This window comes from Carya illinoinensis, chromosome 1 (genome assembly GCF_018687715.1).
Source record: "Carya illinoinensis cultivar Pawnee chromosome 1, C.illinoinensisPawnee_v1, whole genome shotgun sequence".
In the NCBI taxonomy this organism is placed as follows: Eukaryota; Viridiplantae; Streptophyta; class Magnoliopsida; order Fagales; family Juglandaceae; genus Carya; species Carya illinoinensis.
In genome coordinates, this window is record NC_056752.1 from 6,983,854 (window position 1) to 7,001,565 (window position 17,712).

Below are 17,712 nucleotides of genomic sequence, written 5' to 3' on the forward strand. Positions count from 1 at the left end.
AAATAATTGAAAGAGCAATATATATTAAAATCTGAAAATAGGGTTTGGAAAATACTTACAGCGCTATATGGCAATTTTAGAAAACAAGCGGCGTTGCAAACGGCGGAAAAACAGCAACGTCACAGTGAAAATTCACTGTGGCCGTGGGTTTGAAAAAACTCACTTTTGAACGGGGATAAACTAGGACACGAGATTGATAGGGGATGGTCAAGGGATGGTTGTGAAGCTATTGGAAGCGACGGACGGCCGTGGGTGGCGGCGGAATCGCCGGAAATGGCCAAAAATAGCAAATCGGAAAACAAGCTCGTAGGAGCTGCTCCGGTGGTCGTTGGAGGCCGGAAATGGGTGGGTTAGGACGGCAAGGAGTCGGTGATGAAGTGGTGAAGAAATGGTGGCCGGAGGTGGAGCGACGGCGGCAGATCGGAGTGAAATCCGTGCGGCCTTGTTGGGCTTTTTCCGGCCAAACGGCCGGCCGGTTGGGGGTGGGTTTTGGAGGGGTGGTGCACCGGAGGGAGGGGGAACTTTTGGGACCGGTGGGGGTCCGGTTGGTGGCCGGACGGCGATGGGCTGGAAGAGAGAGAGAGCCGGCGCGAGGGAGAGGGAGGAGAGAGAGAGCACGGGGGGGTTCGGTCGAGCGGGAGAAGAAGGAAAGAAAGAAAGAAAAAAAAAGAAAAAGAAGAAAAAAGAAAAAGAAAGGAAAAAGAAAAAAGAGAAAAAGGAAAAAGATGTGAAAAGATATGAGGTCCAATCCTCACTCCGGGAAAACGAAACAAACCGCCAAAAAGATTAAAACCACAAAACAACTAAAAGAAATAAAACACATCCTCAAATAAATTAAATTAAATTAAAACCCAATTTTTAAAACGCAATTAAACTAAAATAAAATAACTGATATATTAATTAAAATAAAAACAATTATTTCCGCGAAAATGCACTCAAAAGCGGGTCATCACAAAAGATAAACGAATTAAAAATGTTTAGATTGATGAACAGTATCCTCTACATGTAGAGGAATCACTGTAGTAAAATATAAACTAATTTTAAAATACAAAATCCAATAGAATAATATTTTAATAACATTTATTTAAATTTTGAAGAAAAATATATTATAGAAGGAGTTTTGCTATATACAAGCATAGTTATACACTAATCTGTGCACAAATACTGATTTATTCATACTTAAAATTTAAATTAATATTATTTTTAATAAAATTTATTTTTTAACCAATCATATCATATTAGTGTATATATTAATGCATAATTATATTTACAACTATATTTTTCCTTATAAAAGAGCCATTAGGAGTGTTTTAAGAAACAAAGTAAAAGTACTACAATAACTACCGTACAAAGCACTCGCTCTCATCGTGATAGGCTTTTAGGTCGGCCCACGCCGCACCCTAAGCCTTTTCTGCTCAGCCGCGCCCAGTGTCCTGGTCAGCCCACGCTTCCGCACCACTCATGTACCTCCCTCACGTTCCTGCAGCACCAAAGCTACTCCAGCGGCCATAACGACCACCACGGGAGCAACCCTCTGCGCTACAAGGCCAGCCAACGCCACCTCTGTTTGAAGCTCCGAAAAACAGAGCATCTGCTAACCACCCACCACCAAGTCCACCTTGCTCCCTTCAAACGAAAGGCCATCCCAATCTTCCTCCGGAACTGGTTGCACGTCCGCAAGAACCACCGCCCTGCCATTCACCCCAAAAGACCAGAGGCCATCCCAAGCTTCCTCCGACCACCCGAGTCCTCTCTGCCACCTGCACCTAGAATGTGCGTCGCCAGCAGCACGTCGACTCGATTTACGACCGGAGAGAGGGGTTTTGGGGTGAACCATCGGAGGCTTGGCCTTGGCGCATGAGCCACGACGATCCAGCTCCATCAGACCTTCACCGAGAGCTTATGCAAACACCCAAAACCAAGATTTAAAACAAATCTAACTAAAAGACATTAAAACAGAAAGAAAAGGGAGGGAGGATGGAGCCGATGCCCCCATCCCCCCTGATCTGGTTTCTGTGTTGGCCGGATTTCTAGAGAGAAGGCAGAGGTTCTCTCTATAAACTAGGGTTCTCTGCCAAAGAGGCTATTGGTTCAATTAATACAGAGTCATATGGTGCGTTTTGACTTAGGGTTTCTTCATTTCATTTTCTTCCTTGCGCCTGTGCCGTCCTAGACTCCCACTTCTTCAGTTCTTCCTCCTCCTGGTTCCTGCATCATCTGCGCCGTGCCACTTCTTCTTCAATCTTCAATTCTTTTGTCGGTTTTCTTTTTATTTTCTTCTCTTCCGCAGCCTGCCACGCACAGACCCTCGGCCTCACCTCACTCTTGCGGTGGAACCTCCCCTCACTGAGTCACGACTCACGCAGCTCCTCACGCTGCCGGCAGCCCCTCTCTCACGTCTATCTGTCTTCGATTCCTCACGGTAATTTTTCTCCATTATTTTTTTTTCATTTCACTTACTTAAGTTATTTGAAATTACTTTGAAACCTGATATGAATCATTAGGGTTTTGTGATTGTGTTTGTGTTATTCAGGTTTTGTGATTGTGTTTGTGAAATTACTTTAAAATCTGGTTACGGCTTGTATTTGTGTTATTAGGGTTGTTGAATCTGAAATTTAGAATTTTTGTGATTGTGTTTGTATAATTGTGTGTAATTTATAATTGTAATTAACTTTTTACTAGTAAAAGATGCTAAGGAACACCTTTCCTTGCCATGGGAAGCTGCTCGACTGATTCATAAATTACTGCAAGCATTCAAATTTGTTTTCCTTTTATTTGCTTTTTACTCTTTAATACAATGTTAAGTTAATGTTAAGTTAATGTTAATGGTTTAATTTATTGTGCTAAAGCTAGTCACAGAAAGCTTCCTTTGACTTGAATTGTCTTAGTAAATTGTGCGTAGATATAATTCCCAGAAAATTCGTGCACATCATAGTTTACTAGAATTGAATTTAGCTACTCAAAGACAGATGGAGTCAGTAGCTGATGCAACGTTGGAGGCAAAAATAAATATAGCTCTGTGGATAACTTTCTGTACATAAAATATTATTGGCTTTTCCTTTTGGGCTGTTCCCAAAATATTTGGGAGTGTACACAAAATTGAATTCATGTTTTTTCAAAGTTAATCCCACCTTTCTTGACATATCTAAGGACACATTAGGAAGATGGTTACATCTATTTTGTTTCAATAAAATGTGTACTGGTTTTAACCTCTTGTTTGTTTTGAGCTAGAGGGATTAGTTTTTACTTAAGGTGGCAAATGCTGGATAAATTTCAGCTCATTAATTAAATTAATGGTCATTGAGATTGATTTTAAAGAGAACAATCATGAGAAGCATGGGTGATATAATCAAGTTCACGTACAGACCTGTTAAAATTAGATCTAATTAGGAGTTTGTACGTTTTTAAAGTCCTTGTAATGAATATATAATGGGAAGGATTTCTATTCTCTGAAGTTCTTTCTCGTGACTACCAATTTCTTTGGTGTTCAAGTTTATGGTTGACCAAGTCCGACTGCTTGCCACCCCAAGATGGAATAGAGCCCTAGGTTGGAAAAATTGTAGATAAAAGTTGTGTTGAGCAGTTAACATTTCTTATTGGTTAAGGTTGTATTTTATTAAAATCGGATTGAACCGGACTGGAAACTAGTAAAATTGGAGTACTGGTTTAGGAGGAAAATCGGTGTGTAATCGGTTTTGGAAAATGTAAAACTGGTGCCTATCAGTTCTGTCCTAGATTTTGTCAAAAACTGGACCGAATTGAATCGGTTACACCCCTAGTGCATATGATGAGGTTTTGCCATAGTAGAATACATCAACCTCTATAATTAGTCTACATAGTAAGTGTTATTGATTTATATAATTTATTAGTAATTGAAAGAGTTTAACTCATTGCCGACTTAAGTAACAAAGTTTTGTTTGTAGGAAGATTTTTTAAGAGCACTGGCATTGGTCTAGCTAGAATGATTAGTAACAATTGCCAGGCTCATCAAAATTTAGCTAGAATGATTAAAATTCGTTTGCATTATTAAACTAGCCAAAGAACTTTCAGCTACAGCAATTTCATCTCCTCTTCTAAATTTGGCCAGTCACTGTAGCTATATTATTATTTTTGCTACACTCCAACGTCTCTTATCTCTCCCTCGATTTTGAACTCCTACTTTCCCTTTCTTTCATTTCTCTCCTCTTCTCTACGCCGAAGCTATCCATCTCCTTTCTCCCTCCCAATCGCGACTGCAACAATTTATTTTTCACTTGCTCCATTTTCTTTCTCTTCCTCCTCCTCTCACGCCGAAAGTTCCATTTTCTTTCCTTCCAATCGACGGCTTCCATTTGCATCGTCTCCCTTCCATTTCCTTTCCCTCCCTCTCATTTTAGTTCATTTCCATTTGCAGAGAAATCTTACCCAGCGTCCATTCTTCCATTTGCGTATCTGGAGTCACAAGAGTAAATTAGACCCAAGATTTTTTTTTTTGATAAGTAAATTACACCCAAGATTTTGCACACAAGATTTTGCCCTAGACTGCTGAGATCAACACAGAGGGACACTTGACGATTGTTGGCTTCACAAGGGTAAATTATTTAAACTTTTTTTTTTCCCTTCAAATATTGGTTTTGAACCTGGTGTATTTTTGGTGGTTTGAATGTATGCATGGAGTATGCCTATTGCAGAGTCCATATACTCTTTGTTTGCAATCTTTTGTTTTTTTTTGTTTTTCTTTGGATTTTCTGTTTTGTTGGTTTTTTCGCTTTTTTGGTCTAGCACGTTAATATTCACGTCATGTTATTGGTTTGTTCATGATTTACATGATCATGGGTCGATTTGCCCAGTGATGATTTACATGATGATGGGTCATCAGATAAACCATGGGAACTGATCCAAAATCATATTTTGAGGCAAATATGAAAGGCATAAATGTCATAGTCTTTTTTTTTTTTTCAATCCAATTATATAACTGAAGTATATATACTTGAGTTTGTGGAAGGGAGGTAGCATATATTGGGAATACAGAACATGGCTTACTTGGGAATATATTGGGAATACACAACATGGCTTATATATTGGGAATACAGAACATGGCTTATATAACTCAAGTATATATACTTGAGTTTTTTTCGATCTATACCATCTGCTAGCTGAACTAGAGAAATCATTCAAGGGTATTTATTCTATCACTATTGGATGGTTTTGATAATTAAAGGCACGTCCAAGCTAAACATTGTAATTTCATGCTAATTCCCAAAAAATGTTGCACCCTTGTCGTGCTACATTAATGGACCCTTCTTGAATTGATAGTTGATTGCTAGAGTCGTATTTTTCTATATGATATGCAGGCCATGTGTTTTCCGCAAGCTTATATTCTGAAGTATATGAGTTCTGTAGTTACTTATAAAAAATAAAAAATGAGTTCTGTACTATACTTCTGAGCAATATTGTTGGGTAGAACATATCAACGGGCTTATACTTTGATTTAGTGACATTGTTTTTTTTTTTCCTCCAATTATTCTGAAAATTTAATATAGATGCTAATGACCTTTTTCTCATTTGCTCAAGATTGATATGAACTGTTATGGTCTGTTATGAACGGTTTTGCATATTGGGCTGCTTATTCATAACAATTGTTGTCTGGTTGTGCATGCTCTGGTCTGTTATGAACTATTTTGCATACAATGGCTGCTCATTCATAACAACTGTGGTCTGGTTGTGCATACTCTGGTCTATTATGGGACTGTTTTACATACTGGGCTGCTCAATCATAACAATTGTGGTCTGGTTGTGCATACTTTGGTCTGTTATGAACTATTTTGCATACTCTACTGCTCATTCATAACAACTATGGTCTATTAATAGCATACTCTGGTCTCTTATGCATCGCAGGTTTACTTGGTTTTGTTTGAGTTGCTGGTGCATGGCTGCACGTGAGCCATTTTTGGAGAAACTCCATTTTCTTTGAAATAGCCTTTTTTGGTACTGCTAGTGCATGGACTTGCTGGTTTATTTGTATATTTTGTACCGCTACTACTAAATCTATCTTAAGACTCTTCAATAAACATTTTATTACTTGAGAATTGTATATTTCTGTTCCTATATATAAAGTTGCTACACATTTAAACATAATCAAGTGTCCATTACTTGTAAATGTGGATGTTGGGTAGAAGAAAGGTTGGCAAAAATTGTATATGTGATTGTTGGGTGTGAGAATGATTGGCAAAATGTGTTTGTTGGATAATTAGGTTGAGAAAAAAAATAGTTGGGAAACAATAATTTTAAGTAAAAATTAAATTATTAATTAATATATGGAGAGTGTATTTGCAAAATATTAAAAAAAAATTAAAAAAAATTAATATTTAAATATATGATATTATTATTTTAGCTTTTCAATGGCTAGTTCCATGTGGATCACAAAGTCTATTAGTTTAGACTTTAGCTAAAAGCTCTAACTTTAGCTAACTTTAGTCAAAATTTGGACTTGGCAATGGCTATTCCATTGCCAATTCTCTAATTGGTTGGCTTCTTTTTTGATTCTAGAACTAAAAAATAAAAGAAAATGTTAGGAAATATGGCTATGACCATTCTTATTGGTCTGGCAAATGTTTAAGGTCTCTCTCTCACACTTTCTCATTATTCTCTACCATTTTGTACAATTCTTTAATTCTGCAAAGTTCAGAATGTTGATCTTGGTTTTCTGGGTACTCTCTTTCTGGTGGTTTGAACTTTGAAGGGCTTAGATTTTGTTATAGCTGAGGCCAGGAGGTATGGGATTAAGCTCATATTGAGCTTGGCGAACAACTACAACAGCTTTGGAGGGAAAAAACAGTATGTGAACTGGGTGAACTGGGCAAGAAATCAGGGGCAGTACCTGTCATCTGAAGATGATTGTTTTAGGAATCCTGTCATTAAGGGTTACTACAAGAACCATATAAAGGTAAGGCAATCCACTCATTTTTTTTATTCTCTTCTACGATTTTAAGATGTAATGATTTTACCACCAAAAATTATATAAGGCAAAAAAAAATAGTTTTCAGATTTAGTTTCTGTAATGCATAGTTCCTGAGCTTTTCTTTTGTGAGATTTAGATGTATGATGTCCAGCACTGATTTTGCTATACCCTTTCAGACTGTTCTGTCCAGATATAACAGCTATACTGGAGTTCATTACAAAGATGAGCCAACAATCATGGCCTGGGAGCTTATGAATGAACCTAGATGCACGTCGGATCCTTCAGGGAGGACTATTCAGGTTATAGAGATTTAGAAGACATTCAAACTACTTTTGGGTAAGCGATTTGCATGACGGCCATACAAACATGGTTTTACCCATTAGGAGTCCTTTCAGGAGATTTTTTACGGCATCAGCCCTTGCTTATACTGAATATGGAGACCTCTTGGTTTCAGAGCTAAAACGTACCTGCATAATTCCAAAAACCCATTCTGTTAATGATGTAGATATGCCTGAAGTCAATGCCCAACTTAAGCAGCTAGTGAAAACCGGTCATTTGAGCGATGCTCGCTCAATGTTCGATAAAATGCCATACCGAGATGAGATTACATGGACCAATATGATTTCTGCCTATGTCAATGCCTCAGATTCCTCTGAAGCGTTAGATATGTTCTCAAATATGTGCGTTCAACCAGGACTTCAAATGGACCACTTCACGCTTAGTCTTGCGCTCAAGGCTTGTGCACTCATTATGAACTTGTATTATGGGGAACTGTTACATGGGTATTCAGTGAAATCTGGTTTTGTTAATTCGGTTTTTGTTGGGAGTGCCCTTCTTGACATGTATGCCAAGATTGGTAAAATTGAGCAAGGTTGTAGAGTTTTTGATGAGATGCCAATAAGAAATGTTGTCTCTTGGACAGCCATTATAACTGGGCTTGTTCGAGCAGGTTATAATATGGAGGGCTTGGTTTACTTTTGTGAAATGCAGAGGTCAAAGGTGGAGTATGATGCATATTCATTTGCTATTGCATTGAAGGCATGTGCCAATGCTGGTGCTCTGAACTACGGGAGGGTGATTCATGCAAAAACAATGAAAAAAGGGTTCAATGAGAGCTCATTTGTGGCTAACACTCTTGCTACCATGTACTACAAATGTGGAAAGTTAGACTATGGCATGCGCTTGTTTGAGAAGATGAGGACGCAGGACGTGGTTTCATGGACAACCATTATAACAACCTATGTTCAGATGGGTCAGGGGGAGCATGCAATTGAAGCATTTATGAAAATGAAGGAATCAGATGTGAGTCCTAATGAGTACACTTTTGCAGCTCTTATCTGTGGTGTTGCCAATCTTGCAAGAATTGAATGGGGTGAACAATTACATGCGCATGTTTTACGTGTAGGTTTTGTTGATTTTTTATCAGTGGCAAATTCCATCATGACTATGTATTCAAAATGTGGGCAGTTGACTTCAGCTTCATTGGTCTTTCATGGCATGACCAGGAAAGATGTTATTTCATGGAGTACTATAATTGCTGCGTATTCTCAAGGAGGTTATGGGGAAGAAGCCTTTGAGTATTTATCGTGGATGAGAAAGGAAGGACCAAAACCGAATGAGTTTGCTTTTTCCAGCATCCTTAGTGTATGTGGAAGTATGGCCATTCTTGAGCAAGGGAAGCAACTGCATGCTCGTGTCTTGTCTGTCGGGTTAGAATGGACAGCTCTGATACAAAGTGCTCTAATCAATATGTATTCTAAATGTGGGAGTATAAAAGAAGCTTCGAAAATTTTTGACGTGATGGAAAATGATGACATTGTCTCATGGACTGCCATGATCATTGGTTATGCTGAACATGGGCTCAGCCAAGAAGCCATTGATGTGTTTGAGAAGATTCCCAAAGTTGGTTTAAGACCTGATGCTGTGAGCTTCATAGGCGTTCTTACTGCTTGTAGCCATGCTGGACTTGCTGATCTTGGCTTCCACTACTTCAATTTGATGACTAATAAATATCGGATAAATCCTTCAAAAGAACATTATGGCTGCATGATTGATCTCCTTTGCCGAGCTGGACGATTAAGTGATGCAGAGAACATGATAAAACACATGCCATTTCAACGGGATGATGTTGTTTGGTCTACACTGCTGAGAGCTTGTAGAGTACAAGGAGATGTTGACTGTGGAATACGTAGTGCAGAGGAGATTCTTAAATTAGATCCAAGTAGTGCTGGAGCTCATATTACTCTTGCTAACATTTATGCCACAAGAGGGAGATGGACGGAAGCAGCAAATCTAAGGAAGATGATGAAAGCAAAAGGGGTGGTCAAGGAGCCAGGATGGTCTTGGATTAAGGTCAATGACCAGGTTTCTGCATTTCTTGCTGGGGATCGCTCTCATCCCCAAGGTGAATATATATACAGTATGTTGGACTTACTAGCTTCAAGGACAGAAATTGCAATTCAGGAAGTGGGTTCTATTTCAAATAATGTTGAAGGTTAGCAGAAGTTTTCCTATTCTAGAGCTGCAGGTGAGAAACAATGGAGCAGCCATTTTTCACTCTGAAGACTATCTTTCTGTCAGGAGTTTTGCTACAGATCAGCCACTGTAGCAAAACTCACACCCCACAGCCTTACTTGGATTTTTCCTCTTTTTTTTTTAATTTTTTTTAATTTTTTTTTTAATTATTATTTTTTTAATTTTTAATTTTTTCCTTAACGCTACTCCGTCGTTTTACCTAGGATATGAAAACTTGCATTTCGAATTCAAAGCGCCCGCGTTCTCGTCCTCTGCCCAGCACCTACCACCCGCGCCGCCCCTCCAGCGTTGCCCCTCGTTGGCTCCTCGATCTGTCCAGCCTCAGCTCATTTCGCCACGCCTCTGCTCGTGAGCTCTGTTTTGCCGCGCCTCTGCTCAGCTTCGTAGGTAACTCCACTATCATTTTTCCTTCCGTATTATTCTTCTGCTTGTGTACTAAAAGAGGTGACAGGTGAATTTTGGTGCAAATTTTGAGTTTTGTGAGATGGGTATTGCGGCTTTGGAAGAAGTAATATCTCCCGTCATAGGAGAAGTAATCACCGGTATTTCCCACCTTTGGAAGACGCAACAACATTCTAGTTTCTCGATTTCTCCATTCCTTTTCAGTTCCGTTATGCCTCCCTTGAAAAATTTAGGGTTCCCGAATTGCCACCAGTGATGTTGGAGCTGAGCTGGAGACACCAGACCCTCGTTCAAGCGTGGCCCTCTCAAGGTCGATAAGTTCCATTCCATCTTCACTGCCCTCACTGGCAAAAACTCAGGTTTCCCTCCTTTCTTCCTTCGTTCCTCGTTTTCTTTTTCTCTTCTTTTCCAATAATTCACTTTTTTTATATTGTTATTATATTTCCAGATGCCGTTGGTTCTCTCTCTTCTTCTTGTATTTTTACATTTACAATCCTTTTTCCCTTTCGTCCTTGCAATTGACCCACTCAACCTAAAAACCACGACTTCCTGTGGTTCTCGAAGTTCGACAGAAATTGACTACCATGATCAAGCTAGCATCTGTGATAACAGATTATCTCTTACATCTCCATCAGCAGCATCTCTTTGTTTATGTGATTTAGGTTGTCATATTTGATACAGGTGCTCATAAACAGCTATTTGATGAATTTACTTTGTTCAGTGTGAGTTACGGAGCTTCTGAAACCAATATGATGGACGGATTTACTATGGGGTGGTCAATAATATTTCTAACGACAGTCCAAGCTGGGAACGCAATATTCGGCTCCCCAAATTGCTTTCTTCAAGGCAATTGTAAAGCTGGTTAAAACTTATACTAAATTGAAAGAAGTTTTTATTTTCTAATGTGGTTAGTGGACAATATTAGTTGATGCAACACTCATTATTTTCAGTCATTGTTTTTGTGGGATGGAATTCTGCTAAGATTTTTGTGTTAGATACTCTACAACTTGAAATGATCAACCCAATATGAAAATTATGTTGCAGATGGTAAAACATTACTTGGGTATACTTACAACTTGATTGTTGCCATTTTTTTATTTTATTTTTTCTCTTATATTCTTCTCGTGTTCATTAAGAATATAATAAACTTAAAAGTATATGAATCTTTATTACTTTTTCAAGAGATCTGTTACTAGTGGAATAATGGGGAAATATTGATTGAGGAAAGTGTCAGAACATTTACTTGAAATTGCATTATCCTTGTTTATTATTTGGTAAATTATGAGGAAAAGATAGATAATTTAATCACATGCTTGCTACACGAGGCTTTTCTAGCCTCAATGCAAACTCTACGAAATATTTTATGCCAATAGATGTTGCAAATGGGTTTGCTTTAGTTTTGATGAACTTGCAAATTGACTGCCCCAGATTTTACTAAATGATAAGCAGGCGATATATGCATGCAAGTTAACCCGAAAAGTTGTTGCCATTGTATTCATTTGTCATATATGAGTTTTTTTTTTAAAGAAATCTGGGGATTAAGATCAGTTCCATGAATTTTATGTTAAGCAAGCGATATATGCATGCGAGTTAACCCGAAAAAAGTTGTTACCATTGTACCTCTTGGAGTGGCTATGGTGTAGTTTGTGAAGATGCAAAGGTTACATTTTTGTACCGCTTGGAGAGGCTATGCCAAAGTTTGTGGAGATGATGTGTTTAATTTTTATACCTCTTGGAGAGGCTATGATGTAGTTAATCAGGGTATTTGTTTCTACAGCAATTAAGGATGTTAGTTACTTGCATTGTCGTTATGATGGTGTTTTTGTCAGTCGAAACCCTTTTTCTGGTTTATCAGTCGAAGCCCTTTTTCTGGTTTATCAGTTGAAGCCCTTTTAAGGATCTGGTTTTGAACTTTGGTAATAAACATTCCCCTCCTTTTCATGTCCTTTTATTTTTCAGACCTGGTTCTGAACTTTGTTTAAAACATATTTTGATAAAGCATAGGTATCATGTGACAGTATTTATTTATTTATGGAGAGCTTTGTTTACAGTACTTGTGATTATAGTTCTGAACTTCCTAAGTTTTCACATTCTATTATAGTTCGTTGTTCTTGCTCCATAACACGTGAATGGCATACAACAAATGTGAAAATCCTTAACTAAAAGATAAACGCTAATCTCCATCTATATTTTGTCATTCCTAATTAATTAGATCACCCATACTATTCCTTGAACATCTCTCAATTAATTAGTTGAAGTTCTGAACTATATATACTAACATCCTCCTTATTTTCTTGCAGAAAAGTCATAAACAAACTCTGGATGTCATTCCCATTTCACATCTCAGAGTTGAGAGAGGATAGTTCATCATCAATGCAGTAAATTTGTTTTGTACAAAATAGTTTTGAGAGATGAGAAGGTTGATGTTGGCCGAGTAGTTGGTGAAATGTGTCTATTTATTAGTTGTAAAAAAATAGACAGTTGTTGTGAGACCACAATTACTTGTAAAAAAATATCACTCTATTTATTAGTTGATGAAATGTGTCTCTAAATCATCTTTGGACAAGTGTTAATGATGCTGTTGTTCCCCTATGACACATTCAGAAGCTCACCTCTATGATTCTGTCTTTTTTTCCTCTCTTTTATTTTCCCCTCACATTGATATGGAATCAGAGAAGCTAAAAAATATCAATCAGATGAGAGTGATTACAGTTGATCGATTCAACTGTTGATCGATTCAAAAATCATCTACTTCATACAACGTGCTATCTACATACAATTTATTCAAATCAAGGCAAAACTATTACAAATGGGACAACCCAGTACAAATACAATAATTTTTACTTTTTCTTTTGAAGAGCTCTCTCTCTCTCTCTCTCTCGTACTTTATCTTTTTCCGAACTTGATACTCGCGCGTGAGTACGTCATCACACATCTTCTAAATTTTATTCACTCTTGTACGAGTGTTCTCCTCTAGCAAGGAAAGTATATCTGCCCAAACAAAGAATTCACATCTCGCATCTCCCTATATACAGTACAAACATTTAATTAAAATGATAAAACACACCGTACAAAATCAAACTCAATATGTTAATTAATATGATAAGTTGCTTTATCGTGTTATACTTTGGGCAGACGAAAAATTTTCTAACCACATATAATTAAGAAACCATTAACATGATCACGTCGACAACAAATTAAAAATATGATTAAAGGTCTAACCACATATATAATTAAGAAACCATTAAGTTTTTGGCGTCGAAAAAAACATGTTAGAGCATAGTTATTAAGAACAAGACATAAGTAATTAGCAGTACCAAACGTTTGGTCTGACATGAATGCGTGGTGACAATGTCCTCTTGCAATGAAGATTGTATCCTACCTACCGCTGAATTTGGAGGTTTCCCTACAATATGGCTTGGTGGTGGACGAAATTATGAGGTTCAAATTCGATTTAGCTTTGTTTTGGCTTTCAAAAAAAAAAAAAAAAAAAAAAAAAAAAAGAACAACAGATGGTGGACATCTAGTACTGTATACCTTCGGGAACTTACCAGTACTGGATCCTGGGTCTGAAGAAATAGATGGTGGATATCTATTTGAGGTATCAGTTAATTGACTCATATGAGCAACCCCAATCGTAATATATATATGCACATTAAAGAATAAGTTCCAAATTGGAACAAAGAGAGCTGAAACATTCTCCAAAACATAAGGAAGCACATAAATGATTGTTAACTAATCGGCACAACTTGCAGAAGTATACACTTAAAATTAATACAATTACATTCTAAAAGCTATATACTCTAGTACTCTATGACTCAGGCTCAACTATCTTCGACTATAACCTATTCTCACATTGTTTTTTTTTTTTTTTTATAAGCTATTCCAACTGTTAGGAATGAATGAAAGAAAAAACAGAGTTAAGAGCCCATGTATAAGCAGATTCAAGCCAAAATATGAAAACCATGTATCCCAACCACTTTGGCTGGTCACGCGCCTTTCACCTCTACCCAGAATATATCTAAGTTTAGTATTCCACATAAAAATAACTGAAAAGATCAATTATATGCCATAACTCAAAAGAACACACAATCCCCTGATTCTCAAATAACAACTTCTATATCAAATGGCTAACTAATTACCAAATTACGAAGTAAAGTCGAAACTACCCAACTTTGTACATTTTCACTTGGCAAAAAACATTTGTTTTGAAGGTAGAAGATCAAAATGATCAATTTTGAAGGTTAACATACTGACAATGAAATGGGAGAAGATCAAAATGATTCAAAATTACTATGGAATTCAATGACTTTTCTTTAGTCCTCACACTGCAGTAATTCGGCAAACACCCTTCCTTCAAAGAATTCTTAATCCTCATTGCCAGCAACGACAACTTCTCTATATGAATAATCGACCAATGAAAATAATCAATCAGAGAGCCAAATGGTTTGAAATTACACCAGATTTGCAAAGTTTCAGGTACCAAATCAAGAAATAATCTCCTTGTATCCTATAGAACTCATAAAATACCCTTTATAAATAAACTCTTCTGGAATAACGTATTACCTAAACTCTGGCTAGCAAGTTAAACTCATCCCATTTTCACTGATAAAGTGGCAAAAAAAATCCATTAAAAAAACCACATTTTCCCATAATCAAAATTCGTGCCAAAAGACAAAAAATAAAGTCAATACTGGCATCCAACGTCAAAATTTGTGGAGAGTAGATTTAAGAAAATCAAATCAATCACTAATTTTCTTTGGAATACTAGAGTAATTATTGCCCAAAACATCCACAAGAATTGACACTTTCCGTTTGTTAGCATAAATCTAACAAACGGAAAGTCGAGGAGGCAATCCGCTCAAAACTCCAAGAATTAGAATGCCTTAGATAATGGTTAGCAATTGGTAATGCGGAAAATTAAGACCAATAGAAATGTCTGCAAATGAGAGAGAGAGAGAGAGAGAGAGAGAGAGAGAGAGAGAGAGAGAGAGAGAGAGAGAGAGAGAGAGAGAAGAATTCACATGGTTTACCTTCCCTCGTTAGTTTTACTTATTCAAGAACGTAGTTACGTAGGACATTGTAAAAGCTCTAGTTTTCTTTTTCTTTTTTTCTTTTTCTCTTTTTGAGAAAATCTTCAGAACATCCTCTTTTAGGAAAATTTTTCAAAACGAGAATGGGTTCAATTTTTAGGTTTACGGTAGAAGATACCCAAGTAAGGAAAAATACCTTACCGTCGCACATATTAAATTATTGAGTTCTCTTCCGAAGATCTCTGGACGCCGGATTCCCTTTCACAGATCTCTAGAGTGACAAGAGAGTAAAATCGGAGGCTAGTTAGGGCATAATTGATTGTGTTTCGAGGGTGAGTAAAGCACGGGGAGAAGAAGATTTTTGGGAAAAATGATTCGAGACGGGAATCACAGAGAAGAGGAGAGGGGGAGATAAAGCAAGGGTGAAGGGGGAGTAATTCTAGGGAGCAGCCACTGTTCATGCTGCACACCACACACTTATAGGGTTTTATAGGGTGTAAGGATGCTTTTCATAGGATATATAGATGGTTTTTATAGGGTGTGTGGTGTGCAGTGATGAATAGTGGCTGCTCCCAATATTTTCTCGTGAAAGGGAGGCGGAGTTGCAGAAGAGGGAGGGATGGAGGTATGCTTTGGGAGAGGCTTCTCACTGCTGGTAAGCTATAGAGCCGGTTCACTTATTAGTGAACCCGATTTAGCCACGTAAGGTGTGGGGTGTGCTATCAGCTACAGAGGCTGATGAGAAGAATTTCTGCCTAAAAATAAAGAGTAGGATGTGCATTTTGATTTTAAATTTTGTTTGAATCTGTTTCCCTCATTTAATTGAAATTTTATTTGGAGTTAACGAAAGAACCGTTTAACAATTGCTTTATTGTTATTATTATTATTGTATAATTAGTGCCTGTTTATGTATGATTTGTAAACAAAAAAGAAGAAGAATATAAGAGAAAAGCAGTGCCTGTTTATGTACGAACGTGATCACTTGAGTCTCGTTTTAAGCTTTTTCAGTAAGGTAGGGCCATGGTTTATATGTAGAGTAGCATTCATTGCAAGTATAACCCTACAGTGTGTCCACAATCAACATTGGTTGCTTCTGTAATCTTTCACACCATGTGGCCTTCCCCGTATGCGATTAGTGCAATGTGAACTTTCCCAAAATATAGCTTTTGATTTCTGTAATCTTTGGATCTATGCATGTATGAATGATGCCTGCAAATCGTCGCTACCATTACAAACGTCGGTTTGATATGACTTTCTTTAAGTTTTATCATAAACAATACTCCAAGCTTCCGAAAGCTCACATTATATGCTGGAAACATTCGGTGGTAGAAGATAAAAGATGAAACCAGAGACTATCAAGTATTATTGTTTTGATATTGTTTTGAGGGCTTGCACTCAACAAACATGAAGATAGCATTAGAACAAAGATTGAATAATGAGTTGTCTAATCTTGAAAACTAAAATTAGAGGCTGTAACGAAGCAGTAGCCATTATTGATAATTTGATAGGGTCTCAAAGTCACTTGAACCTACTTGCATGTGGTAACCAAGACTCTTCTGGGAGGAAGAGAAGGCCTTCTTCCATGAAGCAAAGCCATTTTATCAAAGAAGAGAACATCACCCTTCTCACACTTGAATTGGATGCTCTCTTCTTCAGTGATTTCTCTGCATCTCTTTACCACATTATCTGATATCTCTGTTCCGTTTTCCATCATGGCTAAGTTGTGCTCCTTCCCATGCATCCCCACTAACGTGTTGAACCACATCCTTCTTCCTTTTCTTCCATCAAACACCCTTGTCAGACCTCGCAGCCCCAATATTGTCTTCGCCGCACCATTTGGTAGCCACTCCATGTCCATCTAGAGCATTAGCCCTATGAAAAAAGAAGGTGAATTCAATTTAAGATTTCAATTTCCATTGCTCTAGCATCAATGGAAAAATATAGTTGCAAGCACAATTGTGTACTAATCTGTGCACCAATGTGATGTGATTGGTCAAAAAGTAGATTTTATTGAAAATAATGTTAATTTAAATTTTAAGTATGAATAAATCAGTATTGGTACACAGATTAGTGCGCGACTGTGCTTGTATGTAGCAAAACTCAGCATCAATAATGATATAATGCAAATTAACTATATATTTATCTAAAAAATTGAGTATAGTGGCTCTTGGAGAGGATGAGACAATAAAATAAGTTAACAATGGCTCACAACAATGTTATATCTTCCAGCCAAACAAAACTCTAGAACATTATCACATATCAAGATGCAAGCATAAAAAAGACATACATTTATGGTTTCTTTCTTCAGCCACTCTTATGTGACTAAAATGTAATGTTTCTGCTCTGCCCCATCAGATTTAATAATCTCCCAAAATCTAGTGTACGTCTCCCCACAGAACTTAGAATTCTGTGGACATACCAAAGATACTGTTAGTGTCCTTGATGCTGAGAAACCGACTGGTACAATAATAAACTGCACGTGAAAGTTTTTCAACATCGCCAATTGATAGGCCGGGCATGATGATCTGAGAGGGGCCATAAGCCGAATCCCAAATATTTGGGATGAGCTTGCACCATGCATGAAACGTAGGAGGTGGATTGGTCTATTAAAGCATGTGAAAACAATGCAGGAATGGACTGGGTCGTGGCAGTTTACCTGCAGATAGTTGCAAGTTTAACCCAACACATCCATAGTTGCGTTATTTGCGTCGTTTTTATTTCATGCAGTTATGTTAAGTTTACGTGCTATTTACGAGTGTTTGCATCGTTTTTATTTCATGCAGTTATGTTAAGTTTACGTGC

General features: G+C 37.4%; 2 protein-coding genes across 29 annotated transcripts; one reads left to right on the forward strand and one right to left on the reverse strand.

Moving 5' to 3' along the window:
* Nucleotides 1–1,322: 1,322 nt before the first annotated feature.
* LOC122308302 (putative pentatricopeptide repeat-containing protein At3g47840) lies at nt 1,323–12,450 on the forward strand. 28 transcript variants are annotated; one of them, XR_006242007.1, is made up of 8 exons: nt 1,323–2,422; nt 5,878–5,967; nt 6,722–6,925; nt 7,117–9,434; nt 9,679–9,862; nt 9,951–10,017; nt 10,111–10,236; nt 10,326–10,979. XR_006242007.1 is itself a non-coding variant. In XM_043121646.1 (6 exons), the coding sequence occupies exons 4-5, from the start codon at nt 7,307–7,309 to the stop codon at nt 9,825–9,827; spliced, it is 2,277 nt and encodes a 758-aa protein (XP_042977580.1). In that variant the 5' UTR covers nt 1,323–2,422; nt 5,878–5,967; nt 6,722–6,925; nt 7,117–7,306; the 3' UTR covers nt 9,828–9,862; nt 12,178–12,450. The 28 variants fall into 28 exon arrangements, 3 of the variants coding, with proteins under 3 accessions (XP_042977580.1, XP_042977572.1, XP_042977590.1); XR_006242006.1 differs by having other exon boundaries at nt 9,679–9,858; nt 9,927–10,017; XR_006242008.1 differs by having other exon boundaries at nt 9,679–9,858.
* Nucleotides 12,451–16,438: 3,988 nt separating this feature from the next.
* LOC122300450 (clavaminate synthase-like protein At3g21360) lies at nt 16,439–16,768 on the reverse strand. The gene has a single exon (XM_043111159.1). The coding sequence runs from the start codon at nt 16,766–16,768 to the stop codon at nt 16,439–16,441; it is 330 nt and encodes a 109-aa protein (XP_042967093.1).
* Between the last annotated feature and the right edge of the window lie 944 nt (nt 16,769–17,712).